The 22,128-nt window shown below is 40.2% G+C and overlaps 2 protein-coding genes across 4 annotated transcripts in view; one reads left to right on the top strand and one right to left on the bottom strand.

Moving 5' to 3' along the window:
• Positions 1-2,279, top strand: part of UGGT2 (UDP-glucose glycoprotein glucosyltransferase 2) — a 413,106-nt gene extending 410,827 nt beyond the window's left edge. The window contains exon 40 of the transcript XR_005588059.1: positions 2,261-2,279. The gene's annotated coding sequence lies outside the window, so the exon portion shown is untranslated. The remainder of the gene's footprint in view (positions 1-2,260) is intronic.
• DNAJC3 (DnaJ heat shock protein family (Hsp40) member C3) overlaps positions 1-22,128 on the bottom strand; it is a 61,535-nt gene that overhangs the window by 20,226 nt on the left and 19,181 nt on the right. For all 3 annotated transcript variants that reach the window (XM_039499694.1, XM_039499701.1, XM_039499687.1), the window contains exons 4-6: positions 21,513-21,587; positions 4,312-4,464; positions 1,851-2,032 (exon numbers count right to left, since the gene is read on the bottom strand). In XM_039499694.1, the coding sequence (XP_039355628.1) occupies positions 1,851-2,032; positions 4,312-4,464; positions 21,513-21,587 (410 nt within the window). The remainder of the gene's footprint in view (positions 1-1,850; positions 2,033-4,311; positions 4,465-21,512; positions 21,588-22,128) is intronic.

Genomic DNA, 22,128 nt, shown 5'->3' with positions numbered 1-22,128 from the left:
ATGCGGCAGGAGCAGTATATTTTGAAATAGGCCAATGTTCGTTGAAATCCCTAAATGCAGTGGTGCTAATAAGGAAAGTCTTGGATTGGTACAGCTGTCATCCTGTCATGTCTTATATCATGTCTCAAAAGGATAAAGAAAATGCTGATATATGTCTCTGCTAAGAGCAAAGTAAAGTCCTTACTGCATGAAGCCAAGACAACCTAAAAGGAAGGGACAATCAGAGGAACAGACATGAACTTGGGGACCTGAGGAGTAGTAGTAACCTAACTCATGAAGTCCCAGAGCTACAAAACTTTTATCTTTCTAACTGAATCTCCTAACATACTTTAGCCCGTTTTTCACATCCCAGAACAGTGAATGCAGATGCTTCTTTTTGCTTTTATGGATAACTTCTCTCCGCGGTTTCAAACAGTGTTTTGCTTAATTGCACTTACAGCTTGGATTTGGCCATGAATGGGAAGAAAACTGATGTGGCCTGAATGTCCTAGGAGACAAAATAATCTCTCTATCCTTGAAGAAAAGGGAACAAGTAGGGTTGTCTTCTTCTTAGCATATGCACAACATGACACGGGTGGCCCGTGACCAGGATTCATCACTGAATTTGGTCCGCCAGTTGGATCATTAGCCTTCCCAGCCCGGGCACTGACAGGGAGTGTGACGTGAATGCTGATCCATACCCCAACAAGTGGGGTTCACTGATGTATAGCTATCCAAGGTCACAAGGTGGGGGGTTGGGAGGGGATACAATCTTCACCCATAGAGATACCATACCTGCTGGAAGGGGATCCATGTTAGCATGAAATAAATACCCAGGCTTAAGTAGAGAACCACACTCGTTTGAGGCTTCCAAAATCCCTGCCCTCATTCATTCTGACATCCACTCTACTAACAAGGAAGGGAGAGAAACCTAAAGACAACTCAGGATAGTAAGCTGCAATCCCCTGTTCTCTCAATTTCCCCAATCTCTGACTCAGCAGTTGCTTTTCAGTAGAAGTACTCTGAGACAGATAGCAGGGAGCAGACTCTCTTCCAGAAGATGCCCCCTATCCAGCTTTTATTATGTGAGTGAAAGCAATGGACGTTGCCTTCTCGCCAGACTTAGTCTGAAGAACTTCAATCTGAGTACAAGTGAGATGGGGTCTGAATGATCTGGGGACTGGAAGAGAGAAGACAACACAGATGGCACTGAAAAGGAAAGTATTTGTTGATAGTATACTGAGTCCTTGATCTCTAAACCCAAAGTGTTTCAATGACCATGGTCTTTTTCAAAGCAGTTGAGACCATCTGGACTGTCTCCAGTCTCAATCTCCAAGTCTCATCTGTATCCATATGCGAGTAGGTTTTTCCACTTAGAGACTATCCATGAAATATTCTCCAAATACATTTGCAAGAGCTCTCCATGGAAGGCCTTTCAGCTGTATTTGGATCAGTTCATTCTTGGTCAATCTGGCCACCCTTCTTCACTAATTCCTCCTTTTTCACTATTTTTCACTGTGCCCATTTTCTTTTGTTTGGCAGACTAGCTGGATTTTTCTGAGCCACTAGAGCAGCTGCAGCCTCTACCCATAGGGATGCAACACACACCAGACTTTATTAGGTTATTTTAATTATTAGTGTACATCTTATGCAGAATTCCAGGCACCATATCTTGTGCTAAAACACTGATAAACAAGAACTGTAGAGAGACAGGCCAATGAGTACTTCCACACAATGACTATGTTGACAAAAGTGTCTGCACTAATCCTGCCACTCACTCATTTTGCCTTTCACTATAGCAGATGGGTCCAACTTCCTTGCCTTGGGCTTTGTGTTTTAATTTTTGCTATTACAAACAATGGTAAACTTACCTGAGTGACAGTTCGTGGTCCCCCAACTGGTAGTATATTGTGCTGATTTTATAGAAGGCTTCAGTGTTATCATTCTTCAGTTTGGTAGCAGCTTTTAAGTCACTAATGGCTTTGCCTGGTTCTCCTTCCTTTATATAGCATTCAGCTCGAAGCTCCCGCAGCTCTGCATCCCAAACGCAAACCTTGAGAAACCAAAATGAAAGCTAGACTTTGATCTATAAGCATTTCACTTGTTTTTAAATCCTACCTAATTTCATATTGCCTCTTGTGATGGATCAGTGTTCTACTCATGTAGAGTGCTTGAAATTTAACATCAATGCACTTCCTAGAGAGCAGAGATATTTCAAAGCCATTCCTCCAAAAGATAACAGAAAACAAGTTATTTAGAAATGTGATTTGTAACCCAGCAGATGAGCCTACTCAGGGGGGCATGCTTGAACTCTCAGCACTGCTGGAAAGAACTGGGACAGCATGAGCCTGAAGGAGGGAGACTGGAATCCTAAATTATTACAACTTCCCCCCATTACTACGGAAGATAAGAATTGTGATGGCTGACGTGTCTACTATCCAAATAGACATCTGAAGGAGGTTTCTATATCAACATGGTCTGTGCAGGTCTGTCCTTACTTTTGGCAGTACAGGTTTAGAGAGGAACAACCACCATCTCTCTAATAATCGACTGTTAATGTTTTTCCTGGATATAAAAATGAGTTTCTCCTTCTGAAATAAATATGTAGGAGGGGTTTGTTGTCAAAAAATGACAAGGCATAAAACCAAAACATTTCATGTTTTTCTTAATTCAGTTTTAAAGGGCTAGGTTTAATCCTAAAACAGCCCCTCCCCCCATTCCACCCCTTACCACACTTTGACTCTTTTACAGTTAAGAAATAAATGCTAAAATTGACAAATGATTGACGTTAATGTGGTATACCCTCAAATAGCATATCATTTTGTTACATCTAACAGAGAGGACTCAGGGAGAAAGCACCTTACTCTGAATAGTTATAATGACAAAAATAAGAGTATGATTGCAATATAGATATATTTTGGGCTTGAAGGATTTGTCTGTAATATCCATACAAAGCAACTTCAACAGTGCATAAAAGCAGTGTACATATTTTGACATATGAGAAAACTGTATTTAAAATGTTTATTAAAGCAATAGAGAGTATGTACAACTAAGTTACAAAATGCAACTAGGTTACCAGATCAAACTTTAAATTAGGAATTGCGTATATACATTTTTATTTATTAAAGTTCTTCTTCGGGGAATTGTACATGATTCATTTATAAAATTTCAGTCCTAGCTAGACTGAGTATAAAGGCAAATAAGAGTAATTTATTTTGTAGATAAAGGACACTTCTCAGAAGCACAGTAATGAACTATCATTAAGCAAGCATGCCTAATCTTTAGATTACAGAAAACGTCAATATTAATTCTGGTATTTAACTTACATCCTGGATCAAAAACAATTTAGAATTATGTAAATTTAAGTGTTTCTATACCAAATTTGTGTAATTTAATGAGTACAGATAATGGCTGACAATTCTGCATTATCTGTACTTCACCATCATCATTAAATGTCAAACAAGAGTGAAAACACTCAAAGTTATGGATCTCACAGCAACATTAATTTTGTCTCATGTATTTCTAATATTACATGCATGTCATAGATGTTTTGTGCACTGTAACACAATGTGTCTAAAAATCTGGGCCAGGAGTTTTATAATATTTTCTTACATTTTTTAGAAAAAAAATGAAAAACAGCATGCTAGTACACTTTTGAGTTGCCCATATCTGAATATGTGACCAACGACTGAAAAGTCAAACATTAAGACGGGATACTACAATTTGGGTATCTGAGGATAAGGATGTGTGTATGGATACCAGTATGTACGTTAGCTGCATACTACCCTTCACTACTTTTCTCTAACCAGTTTCCCCTACCTCCCCAAGTGAGGAAAGTACGCAGTTCTCACTGAGAATGTACATACATACTAAGTACTAAGTTCAACCCATTTGAGTTTCTTGGATAACTGCAGCATGACTGAGAAAATTTAAATTATGTGACACCTTTTTCATACTGGTAAAATTCCATTCAAACCACCATGTCCCAAGAATACTGAACTTTGGACTGAGGGAAAGGACAAGAAATTTAAGCACAAAAAAGTATTAACAAAAAGTCATCTATACCAGAAGGCTAGGTTAAAATGGAGCACTTCCCCAACACTAAATCCACAATCTCCTTTTCTTTAGAACTCTGTCCTGCCTGATGTTGACAATCCTTAGCTCCCAATGACCCCAATGGAAGTGGACAGTGCTCAGTAGGATAGAGCCAGCAACACGTGATGTTTTTGCAACAGTGCAGACTTTAAAGTTCTATGTTAAAAAAGAAACATACACATCTACCACAGACAGAAATTCTTATTTCTCTTCAATTATATTTTATGTAGAACTTACTTCTAGAATCCCATCAAGGAGACTTATAGCAGTAGTATAATCCTCCTGACGATACAGAGACTGTGCCTGTGAATGCAGGCGCTGCAACTCATCGGATTTCATCAGTTGAGACCGAGCTTCCTTTTCCTCATTATCACTGGGATTAGATTTGAGCTGTAAATATTAACAAAAAGAGAGACTGAACTCTGGTTTCTGGAGGTCTGATTTTGTTCTATTAACCATCTCGTACTATGGAGAACAAACCAAAGATGCTGCTGAAGTGAACTGAATCATTTAAAACTCCCTTGGAAATGTTTCTAGTTGGGATGAGAGTTCTTTGCCACTGCAGAAACTGTTATAATCCAGAAAAATCCAGGTCCTTTTGCTCTGTACTAAAAGTTCATCACTTTGACACTTCATTCCTATGTAGTATACCCCCTCAATTGTGTTCTACTTAATCTCTCCCATTAGGCATATACAAAATACAGGATTCTTTTATACAGTACTTCAAGGTTAGTAGAGGATTTACCTGTCTGATGTATTAGAAGCCTCACTGCAAATCAGGTATATTTACATAATGAATTTATTGTGACTAGTTCAATGTTACTGTAGAGATGCAACTGTCACACCTCCTTAGAAAGGATGGCCATAGCAATAGATACAGATGTTTTAAATCCAATGCAGGGTTCATATAAATCAGTTGAGAACTCCTGGACTCTGGAAACCAAGAAATGTCAGACTTCACAAAAATCTTATTTTAGATAAAGCCTGAAGGCCCTTGGTTCCCAGACACTCTCCTTCTGACTGGACAACCACTAATACAGGTTCTCTGACACTACTGTGACAATTTATTGTTTGAAGAGACGGGGTGGATTTGGGCTATCCCCTTTCATCCCAAGAAGCTGTCCATATGTGGGGTTGGTGCTTTGCATTTGGCAGGAATGAAGATCATAACCTACAACAAGGAGTTGGAGAGGGATGGATCACTATGAGTGGTCCCCAAGCACTCAATGACAAAAGATTTTTACACAATGAGGGCAAGTGGATGTGATCTCATTTGCCATTAAGTCATGTAGGTCATACTCCAAAGTAGATAAGAATCCAAACCCAATGTCAGACATTTCATTTTGCACTGGAGAAGAGGCCTCTTTATTCTGTTACCTAAATCCTGAGAAAGATTCACCAAGGCAGAGGCCAGGAGTTAAATCCTGGCCCCACTGAAATCAATGGCAAAAAACTCTTTTGGACCCATTTATTCTCTCCCTAATTTCAACATCCTTCTCTTATCTCAATAGGGAGATTGGGCTCTTCACCTGCCAAAAACCAGGCCAACTACATTAGCTGGGAAATCTTCGTTTCTCTAAACAGATCACGTAACTGGAAAAAAGGCAAGCAAACATTCCATGCAGAACACTAAACAAAAGGCATTAGCAGAGGGTAGTAAAGAACACCATCCACGTGAAACAACTTGGAGAGTTATAAGTAGTGTAAACTGGGCACATAGTTAAATCAAATTACTATTTTGGAGTCCACAGAAAAGTAAAATATTTTTCTGAGGTAAGTAATCATTCAAAGTGAGATACTCTGATTTGCTCAGGTAGTGCAGCTACGTGAAATGTATCCAAAACCAAAAGCTTTCTGAAGAGGAGAAATAACTGTCACCCATCAATGAGATTTAGTGGTAGAGTTAGTCATCAATTTATCAGGTTTTTGGAACAAATTAGAAAAATATAACTTGTTTGCCATTGTTATTTGTTTTTGTTTCCAACATTCTGAGGTCTCAACAAGTCTGGGCTTATGGTCATAAAGAATATATTTGTATTCTCAGTTTGAAAAAAATTGTTATGATGATTAGGGAATTCCTCTACAGCCAGCAAGAATGAAATAGCCATGCATCTTCCTCATTCCCTTTACCAACTGAATGCAGGGACAAGCAAGCAAGGAATCACAAATAATCCCTGATAGAGTTCAGATGGGTGGGGGGAAGGATAAAGATTCAGAGATCACAAGAACTGACCATCATATTGTGTGGTGGGAAAAGAGTTGTCAATTCTAGTGATATAAACTAAAGATCTGATCCAAATCCCATTGTTTTCTATGCACTTTGGCAAGGCCCCGACTACATTAAATCATAGGATACAACCAGCTAAAAACCCAGGATGATCCTCAAGTATGTTTCTATCAATGCAGACATTCCAAAACAGTACACACCCCAATTCAGTATTTTTCTGCACTGAATCATTTACTTTATTTCAAGTCCTAATATGTGTTGGGATTACCCAACAAAACAAGCCTGACTTCAAGGTGGGTGCAGAATGGGGCTGGAGAAAGGGAAGAGGGAGGGAAAGCATTTTACAACATATTGCCTTCTGCATAGTGCTTGTCAGGTTAACAAAACCTGCATCTTTTCTATGGTTACTGTAGCAAGGAATAGAACCTACCAAGTATATAAACAATGTCTTTTTGACACATTATGAATGAGACATCAAGAAAAAAAAAAAAACAGGCACTGGTGTAATCTCTTCTCTACCAGTAGGCATGAATGAAGCAATAGGCTTTAAAATTCAAGCTGGGACTAGAAACATATTTTCAGCTTCTCAGGATTACATAACTACTTCAGAAGTCAAAAATCATAGCACATATGGTTTAGCAAAACCTGACAAAAATATAATACACACAAAAGTAAACTTCAGGAACTTGTGAGAGAGGAGTATGGTTCATAGTGTTCATTTTAACTTGGCTATATCCTTCTCCCCCGCCACATACTTGCTTCACTACATATTAGAAACTTCTCTGTATATTTCCAGGTCAAATACTGATTACCATAATATGCAATGCCCTTTGATTCCTCTACTGCCACTAGAGGTCACAATTGCAGCATCAAAGTATTACTTTTATTTCCAAAAATCTAATCTATTATTACTATCTACAAAATGCTGTGGTTAGAGCTGAGTGCTTTTGCACAACTGGAGGTGTCCGGCATGGGTGGCTGTATACTGGAGGTATAAAGGAGTTAATTGTTGAGTGCAGGTTCCTGTAAATTCATGTGGGCGTTACTAGAGGGTTGGTCTGAAGGCCAAGCACACACCAAATGAGAGAGCAGCATATGAAGCTGCCGCCAGCAATGTGCCAGCAGCAGCAGAAGGTACCAGAGAAATGCCTCTGCCTGAAGCAATTTGATAGATGGAGAGGAAGTGGGGGAGGAATAACAGAACTGGAGGGGGCCAGAGACAGGGGTTGCGGAGGGTTACAGACACTCTCCAGCCCCTGCACTCAGATCTGCTGTGTCCTTTATCCTCCAATTGTTCTTTAACCTGCTCCCCATCCCTCCTGACCTCAGAATTTCAACGCTCCTCTCCCACCAGGACCCTCTTATACATCCCTTCCCTCTCCTGCCCTACAAGTCCTGGCTAGGAAGCTCTACAAACATGCACACTGGCCCTTTTCCTTCCACAGTCTATATTACAAAGGTTAAGCCAATAAACCCCTGGTACAAAAAGACCCTGCTTCCCTCATCAGTGCCCTCCACTCCCCACCTTTGGGTCCTTGTTTCTCTACCACCTCTGGCCATCCCTCTGCAGCCTGCTGCTTTTGCCCTCCCCACTATTCACCCCACCTAATCATCCTCTAGGTCCTCATTCTTTCCTTCCCTATGGCATGTGAATCAAGGTTACCCTGGATGCTAATGTTGCCTAACTAGTGGTTTTTTTAAAATGAATTTTAAATATGTTTAAAGTGAATTTCTAACCATAGAAGTTTTTGTTCATTAATTATAGTAAACAGTTATACCATTGTTCCTTGACCCTGACCACCCTATTGCATTATGAGCTATTACAGAGCACTTAATGCAAACCAAAATTCCTGGAGACATACATAGCTGATACTAAAGGAAACTGAATAAATCTGAAGCATCAGTGTTATAGCTACACAGTTCAGATGCTGATCCAGTGCAGGCACAAGAGCACTGCAGCTGAAGTTGTGGTGATAAGTGACAGCCATGTTTAACGATAACGTCTCCCAACCTGACACAGGTTACCAACTAATGACTATTTCCTTCCCCCTCGTACACAATGAGACAAAAGCAGTATTTAGGGGTTACTGAAACAATGTTTGTCATCATAAGGTTGCCCCTACTAGGTGCACTAGACAGGATTTATCTGTAATGTTCACAACTCCGGGGCGGGGGGGGAGGGGGAATAAAAAAATAAAAATAAAACTTTCTCCGAGTAAAGAGAAGACTAGGAGAATGTCGTCATCCTCCATACTCCTCGTGACAAGCAAGCCAAGAATGATGGACAGTTTTCTCTACCTATTCCTCCTTTGGAAGAGATAAGAGGTATGGGGTTGGGGAAGGAAAGGAATACATTCATATCCCTGTCAAAACTAGGGATGCAAGGACAGATGTTTACCTGTCTACTCTCACGGTTCTGCATTGTGACCACCATCCTTCATGCAAAGGAATCTATCAGAGCTGATCTATGATGCTCCTTAACTGAGTGAGGAGGCAACAATAGAGAGATGTGAGATCTATCATATTCTTCTCACTGGCTATATCCCTGGACTCCTAAATCCTGTTGGAGAACACCAGGAATCAGACTCCAGGAAACAGCCCCAGGAATCTGCTACAGCAATGCAGAGCCCTGCCACTAGGCTACTTATAAATAACTCATCTTCCCACCATTCTGCATAATTTGAAAAAATGTTATGTAGTTATTGTGTGAAGGATGCTATCAAAACACAACAGTGGTTTACTGATGGAAGACAACATACCACTAGTCGAGCCAATATTTAAAACTGTTTGCTTGGAAAAAAAAGATTTTAATAAGCCAAACATTTTATGCTTTTACAAGAAGCAACTTTAAAAAAAAATATTACCATGATGCCTGAATTATACATCTGAAGTTTGTCACAAAGCTTTTTAGTCATAAAAATAACTCCAGCAGCACTATAGGCTATAAAAATATACTGCAGCGACCTATTAGACAATATTAAAGGCACAACTGCAAACTATACCAATGCAAAGAAAAGAAAGGAAGAATAGCAAGAGGCCAATATGGATCCAACCAGGAACTCTTTAATGAAAAACAAAAAGGAATCCTACGACAAGTGGAAACATGGACAAATTGTTAAGGAGGAGTACAAAGGAATAGCACAAGCATGTAGGGACAACATCAGAAGGGCTAAGGCACAAAATGAGTTACACCTAGCAAGGGACATAAAAGGCAACAAGAAAAGGTTCTATAAATACAACAGGAGCAAGAGAAAGACTAAGTGAAGCATAGGTCCGTTACTTAGCAGGGACAACATGAAAAGGGCAAAGTTGTTTAATCACTATTTTGCTTCAGTAAAAAGGTAACTAGAGGACTACAGAAGGACAAACATGGTACCTAACATTAAAAAAAGGGAACAAAGAGGATCTGGGGGAATTAAAGACCAGTCAGCCTAACTTCAATATACGGAAAGATACTGGAACAAATTATTAAACAATCAGTAAGCACCAAGAGGATAATAGTGTAATAAGGAATCACCAACATGATTTGTCAAAAACAAAGCATGCAAAACCAACCTAATTTCCTCCTTTGACAGGGTTACTGGCCCAGCAGATAGGGCTAGAGTTGTAGACGTGATGGGTCTTGATTTTTATTTAGTAAGACTGTTTACAGACCCACTTGATATTCTCATAAGCAAACTAGAGAAATGTGCTCTAAATGGAATTAATGTAAGATGGGTGTACAACTGATTGAAAAACGAAGAAGTAGTTATCAGTGGTTCGCTGACACATGTAGAGGGCCCCCACAGGGATCGGTCCTGGGTCCAGTATTATTCAGTATTTTCATTAATGACTTGGATAACAGAGTGGAGAGAGTGCTTATAAAATATGCAGATAACACCAAGCTGGGAGGGGTGCAAGCACCTCAGAGGACAGGATTAGAATTAAAAATGACCTTGAGAAATTGGAGAACTGGTCTGAAATCAACAAGATGAAATTCAATAAAAACAAGTGCAAAGTACTTGACTTACGAAGGAAAAAAATTAACTGCACAACCATAAAATAGGAAGTAACTGGCTAGGTGGCAGTACTTCTGAAAATAATCTGTAGGTTATAGTGCATCATAAACTGAATACAAGTCAACAATATGATGCAGCTGTGAGAAAGGCTAATATTCTAGGGTTTAACAACAGGAGTTTTATATGTAAGACACAGAAGATAATTGTCCCACTCTACTCAGCACTGGTGAAGTCCCAGCTAGAGGCTTGTGTTCAATTCAGGGTACCACACTTACAGAAAGATGGGGACAAAGTTGAGACAGTCCAGAGGAAAGCAACAAAAACGATAAAAGTTTTCGAAAATCTGGCCTATAAAGAAAGTTTTAAAAAACTGGGCATGTTTACTCTTGAGAAAAGAAGATGTGGGGGAGGGGAGAGACTCATAACAGTAATCAAATATGTTAAGGGCTGTTAAAAGAGGACGGGGCCACTTGTTCATGTCTACTGAAGGTAGGACAAGTACACCTCTACCCCAATATAACGCTGTCCTCGGGAGCCAAAAAAATCTTACCGTGTTATAGGTGAAACTGTGTGATATCGAACTTGCTTTGATCCACCGGAGTGCGCAGCCCTGCCACCCCAGAGTGCTGCTTTACCGCATTATATCCGAATTCATGTTATATCGGGCCCCATTATATCAGGGTAGCGGTGTAGTAAACGGATTAATCTGCAGCAAGGAATATCTAAGGTTGGATATTAGGAAAAACTTGCTAACTATAAGGGTAGTTAAGCTCTGGAATAGGCTTCCAAGGGAGGTTGTGGAATCCCCATCTGCAACAATCAGCACAAACTCCCAGAATTGTGAGTTACTGCATTGCCCCTCTCAGGGTCAGCAGGTGAAAAGTTTTACTACTGCTAAGATATGTGACACCACCATGACTTGCCAGATTATCTGCCTTGCAAGCAAACTCGTTAGAACTCTCCCAGTTCAAACCTTGCCTTGCCAGTAAGGAACAATGAACCCCAATTGACATTCCCCAGAGATGTCTCTTGACACCATCCAGCCCTCTTACTGAACACTAGCAAAAGTAATTAAATTTGTTGCTCCTTTAAAGAGACAATACACTGCAACCTGTTATCTTAACTGGTATTAACACACACTTCCCTTCAATCAGTGCACTGAACACAGGAAAAATAACGCAAGCTTATTTAACAAAAGGACATAGGATTAAATATAAAGGTATACGGATAGCCAGGGTTACATGCAAACAAGAATAAACATATGCTTCTAAGACTAAAACCTAACGGATTAGATTGTCTTGTTCAAAGAAGTGTTTCTCATCAAGTCTTTTCCACCATGGCTGACCAGAGTCTCTGGCAGGACCCTTCACAGATCTCATACTGCTCAGTTTCTTTGTCTCTTCAGGTGAAGGATGCCAAAAGAGCATTTTCTCTCTCCTTATAAATTCCCAAAGTGCATGGACCCTGCTTCAAGAGGCAGGAAGACTTCCTGGGAGTGCAGACACCATCCCCCATTTGTTAAGTGGGGGAAGACTGTTAAGTGGTCATCTTCCCCCAGGTTGCTCTCCTGATGGCTCTGTTTACCTTGCATGTAAGTGTACCTTTATTCTCTGCACCTAATGACCAGGCTGGTCAGACAAGCAAATACACATTCCTTTATCTAGGGCAGACTGGGCTTATGAATGTGCCAAAACACATTTTAAGAACATAAAATTCTAGCACAAATCCATAACTTGGTCTACACACCCCACACATATATCATGCAAAAATATTAAAGATCAGTGAGTTATTAGTTTTCCATGCCACCTTTTGGGCATATCTCATGACAAGCGTGTTAGGTGTGATGAGTATTTCAAGCCTGACAAGAGTTGCTGACAGAGTAGTGAACCACCACTTGGCCTCCGTGTCAAACCATCACTGGAGATTTTTAAGAACAGTTTGGACAAAAACCTGTGAGGGATGGTCTAGGTTGACTTGGTCCTGCCTCCAGTGCTGGGGCCTGGACCTGATGACCTCTCAAGGTCCCTTCCAACACTACATTTTCATGATTCTATTATCTTCATGGGATAATGTCGGTAATCAAGATATCACTTATTACAGCTTAATTGGTATATTAGCAGTGACATAAAACTGAAGCAGCACAAATGAACCAGAATGATTTTAGAAATAAACTATATGGGAACCATTTGCACTTTATGCACTGGGCTCGCTTAGTTAACCTAAAGTGATCATGTGTCACTCGGAGCCAATTCAACAATCTATTACAGTGTATAGAATCCACTTGCTCCTTGGAATTGTAAATTCTTTGGGTCAGGATTGTGTTATTTATTCAGCAAAGCTATCCCACTATAGCTGTCATGGTACTATAGAAAAAAAAAAAAAACTAAACCCCAAGACTCCAGTATAGTAGCTGAAGTTGGAAATGTTACCAGCTCTACCTATTAACGTTGCCCAATGATTCCCATTATGACACCCTGTTTTCAGTTCCTTATACTTTTGCTTAACTTTAACCACTTGGGCTGAGATTTTCCATGATGGGCGTCTGCCTCAGGTTGATTTCTGTGGGAAATTTCAGTCAGAACAGTTCAGCCCTTTCCAAGATCAGTGTAGGGAAAAATACATTGTTTGCTCATGTAAAAAAAAAAAAAATTGCAATATTTTCTTTGAAGAGTTCTACCACCCCTACGTTCTGGAGCAGACACTTGAAATTTTATCTGGGGGCAGCCTTTGTGTCAGGGATATGTCTTTTGTCTTCCCCATGAAAATCTGCCCAAATTTGACCAAGTGATAAGCCCCTTGGTGGGTAACGGGGAAGAGAAGAAGTCAAATTACAGTTTGCACATGCACTCACACACAAAGTACAGAGTTCTTAGATTTTTAGCAAATAAAGTCCCTGAAAATTCCATCCACGCTGAGCATGCTTCAGACACAGGCAGAGCAGGAATGTCCCTGCTCATCCTGTGTCTGAAGCAATTGCAACGCTGAGCTGCTGTGGATCATGCCAGGTCCAGGCGTCTGAACTGCCTCTCCTGTGCTTCCTCAAAGATCTCCCTCCTGGACCCAGGTAACATGAAAAAGGAAGCCATCTGATCTGAAAGCAGAGGGGATAAGACCTGCCAGAAGGAAGGAGTGTGGGGAAGTGGATTGGGACAAGAAGTTTGGCCAGTGGGAAATCAACTGGGAGTCAGTAGATGGTGGTGGTCTGGGGAACTGTGGGGGGAATGATATCAGAAAAGCAGCAGGGGAGGCTGGTATTGGCTGGCTGGGAAAGGAGACTGGGAATGAGAACTAGTAAGATGTGGGAGGGGAGAGGAGACAGATCTGATGAGAAGGAAGAACTGGGACTGGCTGGGCAAAGAGACTGAGTTAAGGAACGAGATGTGGGGGTAGTGGGGTGAGGAGGTAAGACATGGCGATTGGATGAGGAACCGAGGAAGAAAGATTGGAACTGGGAACTCATGGGGACAGGAAACCTGGGCATAGCAGGGAGGGACATGACTTGTGGCCAGGGTAAGTGACAAAGACTTGATGAGGAGCCAGGAAAGAGATGACTAGGACAGGGAGTCTGAAGGAGTGAGACTAGGACTTGCTGCACAAAGAGACTGGGACAAGAAGCCAGAGGGGAGGAAGAGAGAGCACTGGGACTTGATAAGTCAGAGGACGGGGCAGAAGAACAGGCAGACTCTCCAGAGCCTCAAATGGAACTCAAGATTCTTGAGTCTCACCATCCTTTTACCTTCAGCAAATATCTGTGAAACCCACCAGCGAAGCCTCCCATCCCACTCTAGTCCCATACCACATAGAGGATAACAACCTACTACTGCTATCAGTTACTCCATTAGCTTAAAGAACAGGCATACATGTAGCACATTAGAGACTACCAAATTTATTTGAGCATAAGCTTTTGTGGGCTACAGCCCACTTCATCAGATGCATAGAATGGAACACAGAAGAAGATATATATACACATACAGAGAACATGAAAAGTTGGAAGTTGCCATACCAACTCTAAGAGGCTAATTAATTAAGATGAGCTATTATCAGCAGGAGAAGAAAAAAAAAACTTTTGCAGTGATAATCAAGATGGCCCATTCCAGACAGTTAAGAAGGTGTGAGGATACTTAACATGGGGAAATAGATTCAGTTTGTTCTCTAAGCAGTAGAGGTTTGGTGTGGTGGATCTAAAGGTTCCAGCCCTGCTAATAACCCATGTCAGTGTCAATATGAAACCACAGGACAAAATTAGGTTTTTGTTTTTTTTTCCAGTTTGCTTTTTTTTTTTTAAATGCTAGAAAATTACACCCAAAAACCTATGTTAAAAGAACATTAAAGTTGCAAAGTCAAGCACTTCAAAAGTTAGAAAATGCCAGAATTAAGCATGCCTTAAGTTGGAAGGTATATGTTGAACAAGGCAGGGGATTGCAAGAAGAGGAAGGATGGTCTCAGGGTTAAGGCAGTTGAATGATGCCCTGGAGCACTTGATCCTATCCCTGACTGTGTCAGAGTTTCTGCATGATGCTAGTTAAGTCACAAAACCCAGACTTTTCATAGCCAGTCTCTAATTGTGTGTTCCTTATTTTCTGGGTGTCTGACTTGGGATCCTGGGGCCCAACATGCAGAAACTGCAACTGAAGTCATTGGGAGCTGTGCCTGAATACATGAAGTGCTATAGAATGCTAAGTACACCTCTACCCCGATATAACGCAACCCGATAAAACACGAATTCAGCTATAACGTGGTAAAGCAGCACTCTGAGGGAGCTGCGCACTCAGGCAGATCAAAGCAAGTTTGATAGAACACGGTTTCACCTATAACGCGGTTAAGATTTTTTGGCTCCCGAGGACAGCGGGTAGAGGTGTACTCTGAAAAATCAGGTCCTAAGCATCTCAAATTGGGCCTCCAAAATTAAGTATCCATTACTCTCGGGTGCATCAGTTTCCACATCTGTAAAATGGGGGTAATATCACTCCCCCTCACCTTACAGGTGTTTTATGAATATAAAACCAGTATTTGTGAAGCACGTGATATTACACTGATAAGCACCATAGACAGGACCATGGGTAAACTAATAATTGTGTATTCGAAGAAGGATATGAACAATATGCAGTAAATAATGCCTGGGGCCACCCAATGAACTATGAGGATGAAACAAATTATGTAACTGCTCACTCAGTGCACATAGTCCATCTTGGGTGCTGAATGAGGCAGGGATTCCATAAAAAATAGCATGTGATCTTACAGTCTTATAATTATATCATAATGCATATGCACAATGGGCCAAATTTAAGGTTGCACAGGCAACCTTAATTCTGGTATTTCCTAACTTTTGTATGCTTGACTTTGCAACCTTAGTAAAGTTTTTAACAGTGTGTGTGTGTATGTGTGTGTATATATATATTATTAGGCTTGGGACAATTTGATTTTATTGGGAAACATCAATAAACATCAATTTCACCACATACGCAAACTAATTAAAAAAATATTTCCATTGATAATCATCAAAATTTACAGATAGGTCAAGTAAGAAATCTGCTTGAGAACTTAGAGTTTGATTTAAGGATGTTTAATTTGCATATTTTGACAAGTTGTGTTTTAGCGGTTATAAAGCTTTACACTTTTTGAATCTCAAACCCTACCATCATTAAATAATCATTCTCTGACAAACAACCATTATCTGAGCCCCACCACAAATTTCCCACAACTACAAAAATGTAAAAAAAATTAAAAAAAAATGAAAAAATGGTTTATGTTTAAACATGTCAAAATTATAAAAAATAAAATTCTGCCAAGTCTAAATATTATATATACACAAAGTTTCATTAGAGCACAAAATGTTGAAGAGTCAAAAAATCCAAAGTTTGGGTTTCACTCACAAGCTTTTACTATGCTTCTGCACCTGGTCAGACTATGATCCAACCTCGCAGACATGTGTGCGCAAGTACTGCAACTGCTTTTCACATGTTTGAAATTAACAATTAAAGCAGCATATTGAATGTACAGGTCAATTAATTCCTCTGCGTGGAACATGTAATATCATAGCCTGTGTACCTAGCTATAGAGAAGAAGGTATGGCTTGTACCTAGAGAAGGAAGAGGGTGAGGGAGTATCTCTCATATCTAAGTGGGTTGGGATCTAGGATCCTTATTGGAAGAAATTTAGAAGTACAAAGGTGTTTAAGTCACTAAAGAGAAGTGAATGGACTAGATTGAGTTGTGTGCTTTACGGTGACATTGTAGATAGAGGAAGCCATTTGTGAATGTTAAAAAGCAGGGACACAGTCCAGGTAGGAGGGCCTCTCTGTACTGCAGAGCTGCAAAGAGACAGACTGCAGGATGCCTAGTCGAAGCAGCAATAGGCTGCCAAGCATAGGGAGAGGAACAGTTTCTGACAGGTCCAAGGAGTAATGGAATGACATTGAGCAAACAAAAATTCAGGCTGAATACCAGGGGGGTGGAAGGAAAACTCATCTAACAGGGAGATCTGTTAGGCTGTGGAACAGTCTCAAGGAAAACGGCAGAAACCCCATTGTTTGAGTTACTAAAAATTTGAGAGGAAACACACTAGAATATCCTCTAAAGGAAAGTCCTGCACTGACTAATTAACTAAATTCCCTTCCCCATTTCTCATCTACGATATTTACAATAATGCTAGATTACTAAAGCGAGGAGAGAATGGCACTCTCCAAAAAGCTGCACATTAGATTGCCTTCTCTATTTGCTGCTACCACTTTTACTACAGGGTAAATAATTTGGGGGCCTAGTCTAATGTCAACATGGGGAGCACCTCTCAGAGACTGAGAAACAGAAGATGGCACTTTGGGTATCTCTGCTCTCATGCTGCCTGAAATAAATGGTGTTAGCGTTTGTATTGGACTAGACAAGGACGGTTTGCTTCATCCACAACTAAAACAGACCTACACACACACTGGATGACCATGGATAAATACTGTGACATATTTGTAACTGAAGCCTGTGCTAAATTAGGAAAATATAAAAATAATTTGTAAGTACACAACATTCAAAGTTGTTTAGTCTTTGCTGACACCTAGTGAAACTATAAGAATCTTCCATTTATGGCTTTTAAATATAATTCCTCCATGCTCAAAAAACCCACAAATTCATCTCTAAGAGACAGAACATCTCTATTCACAACATATTCATTGCAGTCCACATATACTAGTTGGTGCTTAACAGTGAAATGTTCACAACTGGAAGCAGTTTAAACAAGTCTGTCAGCAAGGCCCTTTGCAGTAGTTTCTCGGTTTTTGCACGACTCAGGTGCAGCAAACTTGATATCTGTCACTTATCAACCATCTGCTTTTGGAAAGACTTTCTTCACACCAGTGCTAGAGTATCCTTCCAGGGAGGCTGAAAGACACATGGAGAAAGGTACCATGTGACTTGATGAAGCCTCCCTTTTCAGAGAGTCTCTGATCCTGCAAACCACCTAACACATCAATATTCCCATATATATCTCAATACAATTAATCACATGCTTGACTAAGTGCAGTGCTGGATCAGGGCCCAGAAGAGGACGCTGACCTCTCCTCCAACTCTCTTCCTAGTGACTGTCATTGTGTGGCTGCTAACAAGAATAACAGAAATATTAGATATGAAGCATCTGAGGAGCCCTGCTGACTATTCAACGCCTTGGAGCTGTACAAAGAGACAGAATAGCCATTCCAAGAACAATAATTCTCTAGAGCTAACTAGGGACCTTTGGTTAACATGTGGCTCTGTTTTGCCCACATTCAGACAAGAAAATAGGCTTTAACAGGTGCCAACATGAGTATAAATATTTAATAATGACACACTAGTGCGTTTCCAAAGGAGAGAGCTGAGCTGCCCAGGAGGAGCCAAAAGTTGTTTTATAAGGAGGGAAGGGAGGAATGAGCAGCCTGCATTGCTGTTTTGGTTTTTTTAAGGGGAGATGGGGAAATGAGGTTGCTTCCCCACAAAAGAGTGTGTCTTCCCTGCACATCCAAACCCCAACTGAACTAATTTAGGCTGGGTCTTATGTCTCTGCAGTCCCTACTGTCACTGTAGTATCCAGAAGGGTCTTCCTGCTCCTCTCTCCTTCGCCCCTCAAAGGTGTAGGGACAGTTCCCTGAGAGAGGAAGCTAAGCTGCCCAAGAAGAGCAGATGGTTGTTTCTGAGGAGGGTAAAGGGGAGGGAGCAGTTAGATCATGACACTAGCCTAGACAGGGACTCACCCCCTGAGCCCCCCACCCTCACCTGGAGAGATTGAAAGACTGGTTTCTTCGATTCACAGTGAGAAAACATCCTTAAGAATAGGCAATCAAAAGGAGCTCTACATTCCAGTCATCATTCAGATTCCCATGGTTTGCGTCAGCCAGGAGAGATCCCCCTCAATTCAAGGATGCTAGGGAAACTGGCCTCCTGGGGAGAAAGTCCTGTTCCTCCATACAACACTCCTGCTGGTAAAATACCATTGTTTGCATAAGCACAAACTTTTCCCACCATCAGAACAGCTTCTGAATGAGGAAAAGAAGCCAAGCAACTGTTTCTGAAAGTCAGAAGGTGCCCTTCATGTGGTATATGACTCCTGACACAGAGCCACGAGTTCTGTGACAACTGTGCCCTTGTTGAGGACATTCTGACCGAGAGATATGGGTCTTCCCCATGATGTTTAAGAGAAGGTTGAGGATATTGCTTTAGAAGGTGAACCAATGGTTGTTTCCAAGGAGGAAAGGGGCCGGGGATGGGGGAGGACAGATGAGACCAGTGGTAAAATTTTCCAACACAAATTTTTTTAGGCTCCGAAGTCATTTAAATGCTTTCGAAAAAAAAAAGTTACCCTAAGGTCCTCCGCTGGGTTCCCTTGGACTGCACCAATCCACATTCAAGAGAACACCTTCAGACAGCAGCATCAAGGTCCAACTTGTTATTCTTCTGCTTCTCAGCAGCTGGTTTAATGCTACGGTTCACAGCCCTCTAATAATGAATGTCACAGATATTCCCCATTCCCCTGGTCATAAAGCGGAAATACTATACACAGGTCTTGGAAGTCATTCAGAAAGACTATCCCATCTAAGTACTTTCCATACAAACGCCTAAACAAACCAACAGAAAAAAAAATGTACAGTATTAATAAGTGCGTTCCCTCATCTTCTGAGAAGTTTAGTTTATATATGTCTACACAATAAGACTAAATAGTTTATACAGAATGTTTGGCAGAACCACCAGGTTGGTCTAAACCCCCTAGCTTCACAGAGCTAGGTAATTCCCCCCTTTTCCCAGCCTCCCACACACGGAACATCAGCTAAAAACAGCTTAAAACTCACTCAACCAACATTTCTAAATTATCCTATACAATTATGAGCTTGTTAAGTTAAAAAAAGCCAGGGACATACCGTACCCATATTTAATTGAAGTTTGTGCTTTTAACAGAAAATTCAGAGAACAGTAAAAGTGATTATATGCACATAAGCAAATCTGTTGTGTTGTTTATAGAACTAAAGAAATAGAACAAGTACAGCTACCTTGTAGAGACCAAAGGAGTCTGAAGCTTCACAAATATTTTAAAATGTGTATATTTTCATAATTATTATTTGATGGTCATATTCCGGTGTAATGTTTTAGTGAACTGAAATGGATTTCTACAGATATTCATAACTAGTTTGTAATAGGCTTGATACTACTGTACTTTTCCAGCATAATGGTCCATATCAGCAGTAATTACTAGTCATTTAGTTTTATTAATATGATACTCAATAGGTTTAAGCCAAGCAACTTTATTTTATATTAGCTAGGATTTGAAAAGTAAAGTTAAGCTTTGTGTTCTGTTGCTCTTCTAGAGCTCTGAAGCTTGGCTGGGAATAAAAACTGTTTTGCTGAGTTAGTGGCCAAAAAAAAAAAAAAAATCCAAATGTGGTGCTAGCAGCAAATGTCTGGAGAAACATTAATTTCACACACAGACATACACACAAAAACAGTAATCAAAGGACAAGACACTCAGCTAACCAGAGTAAGACCAGTCTCTCGCCTCTCTTCCATACCACTTAAGGGTCGTGGAGTATGACCACCAGGTTTTTTCCTCTTAAGCACTCACAGGAAGGGTCTCCATTAAACATCAAATCTCTGTACTTCTGCACATTTCATGAACATAGCTGGAACCACGGTATATAGTTACACACATTTATAGGGTTTCTTTACTTTGGCTTATAAAAAATTGCCTATCCCTTAAAGCTTTAAGTGCTTGACCATTAAAATACACAATTCTACTCGAGAGAGAAAAGCAAAGCAAACACAGCCTATTCCAATATCTTTTGGAATTTGCTCAGCGGCCTAGACCTAGCCTGCCTGATGTGACAAGAAGAGAAGGAAGAGGCTAGTATGTTATATCAGGATGAAAATTCAGTTAATTTTGAGATTAAGTAGTTTACTTTTTGTAAGTGTGCTCAAGATTTATAAATACCTTTTACTTGACAAGATAAAAAATAAACCAAACGTGTTTTTAGGGAAAAAACCCTCTACACTACTTGTACGACCCCCATTCCTGCAGTATCCGAGCACCTCCCAATACCCACATGAGATAAGGAGGTCATCTTATAGCTGAAGAACTGAGGCACAGAAACACTGAGTGATTTGGCAAAGGTCACACCGGAAGTCTGTGGACAAGGAACTGAACCTAGATCTTCCAAGTCCCAGGCTTGCACCGTAAAGTCTGTACTATCCTTCCTCTCTGAAGGCACATGTTTTTCCCTAGCGTGGATGTCAAGGAAGAATGATGAAGTGGTAAACACATTTAAACCTGACAATAATATTTTTCAAAATCCTACACTACACGATTGTTCTCATATCAAATAATTGAAGTGATACAGAAAATGGGACAGAACAAAATCTACTTAACCATACAAATGCAGCCTTATTTTCATTATATTGTTTAGAAAACATCTTATATGTAGTGGCATTTGCAACTGAACTGTTTCTTTATAACAGAAAAATTAAAGTATTGTGAGCTTCATTAAAAAGGTGCTACGGTTAATACACAATTACTCTATTACTACTTTTTTCATTGTTTGTTTATACAAAATAGCTCAACTCTGCTGCAACATCTTTAAAAAAAGATGCAGTCTGCAACTCGGCTACATATGTATGTGGTCTACAATGGATTTAAGTTATGAGAAAATGCTCTTGGCTCATAATCTAAATTTAAAGCCAACAGTGTAGTTTTCTACACTTCCTACTTACCACATTTTTGAAATCTTCTTCTGCTTCATCAAATTTTCCTTGCTTAAGAAGTAAATGGCCTCTCTGTAATCTTGCCTGAAATGGAACAGTAACCATTTTTGTACTTTACTCAGTTCTAATTTGTATTCAAAAAGGAAAATTAAAACCCAATCTCCCCAAATTTAATAAAATGGAAAATTTCACCCCCCATCCACATCTAGCAAACTGAACCAAAAGCAGATATGAAGGTGTCTGCTCTCTCCATCCCTTTCCTATATTGCAGGGGTAGGCAACCTATGGAACAGGTGCCGAAGGCGGCACGTGAGCTGATTTTCAGTGGCACTCACACTGCCTGGGACTGGCCACTGGTCCGGGGGCTCTGCATTTTAATTTAGTTTTAAATGAAGCTTCTTAAACATTTTAAAAACATTATTTACTTTACATACAACAATAGTTTAGTTATATATTATAGACTTATTGAAAGAGACCTTCTAAAAATGTTAAAATGTATTACTGGCACGCAAAACCTTAAGTTAAAGTGAATAAATGAAGACTCGGCACAGCACTTCCAAAAGGCTGCCGACCCCTGCTATGCTGTGGTCTTACAAGAGCAGCTTTAGCAAAAATGATTATGGCT

The sequence above is a fragment of the Mauremys reevesii genome, linkage group 1, assembly GCF_016161935.1.
Source record: "Mauremys reevesii isolate NIE-2019 linkage group 1, ASM1616193v1, whole genome shotgun sequence".
Classification (NCBI taxonomy): domain Eukaryota; kingdom Metazoa; phylum Chordata; order Testudines; family Geoemydidae; genus Mauremys; species Mauremys reevesii.
The sequence above is the reverse complement of the archived record's forward strand: the minus strand, read 5'-3'. Positions and strand labels throughout refer to the sequence as shown.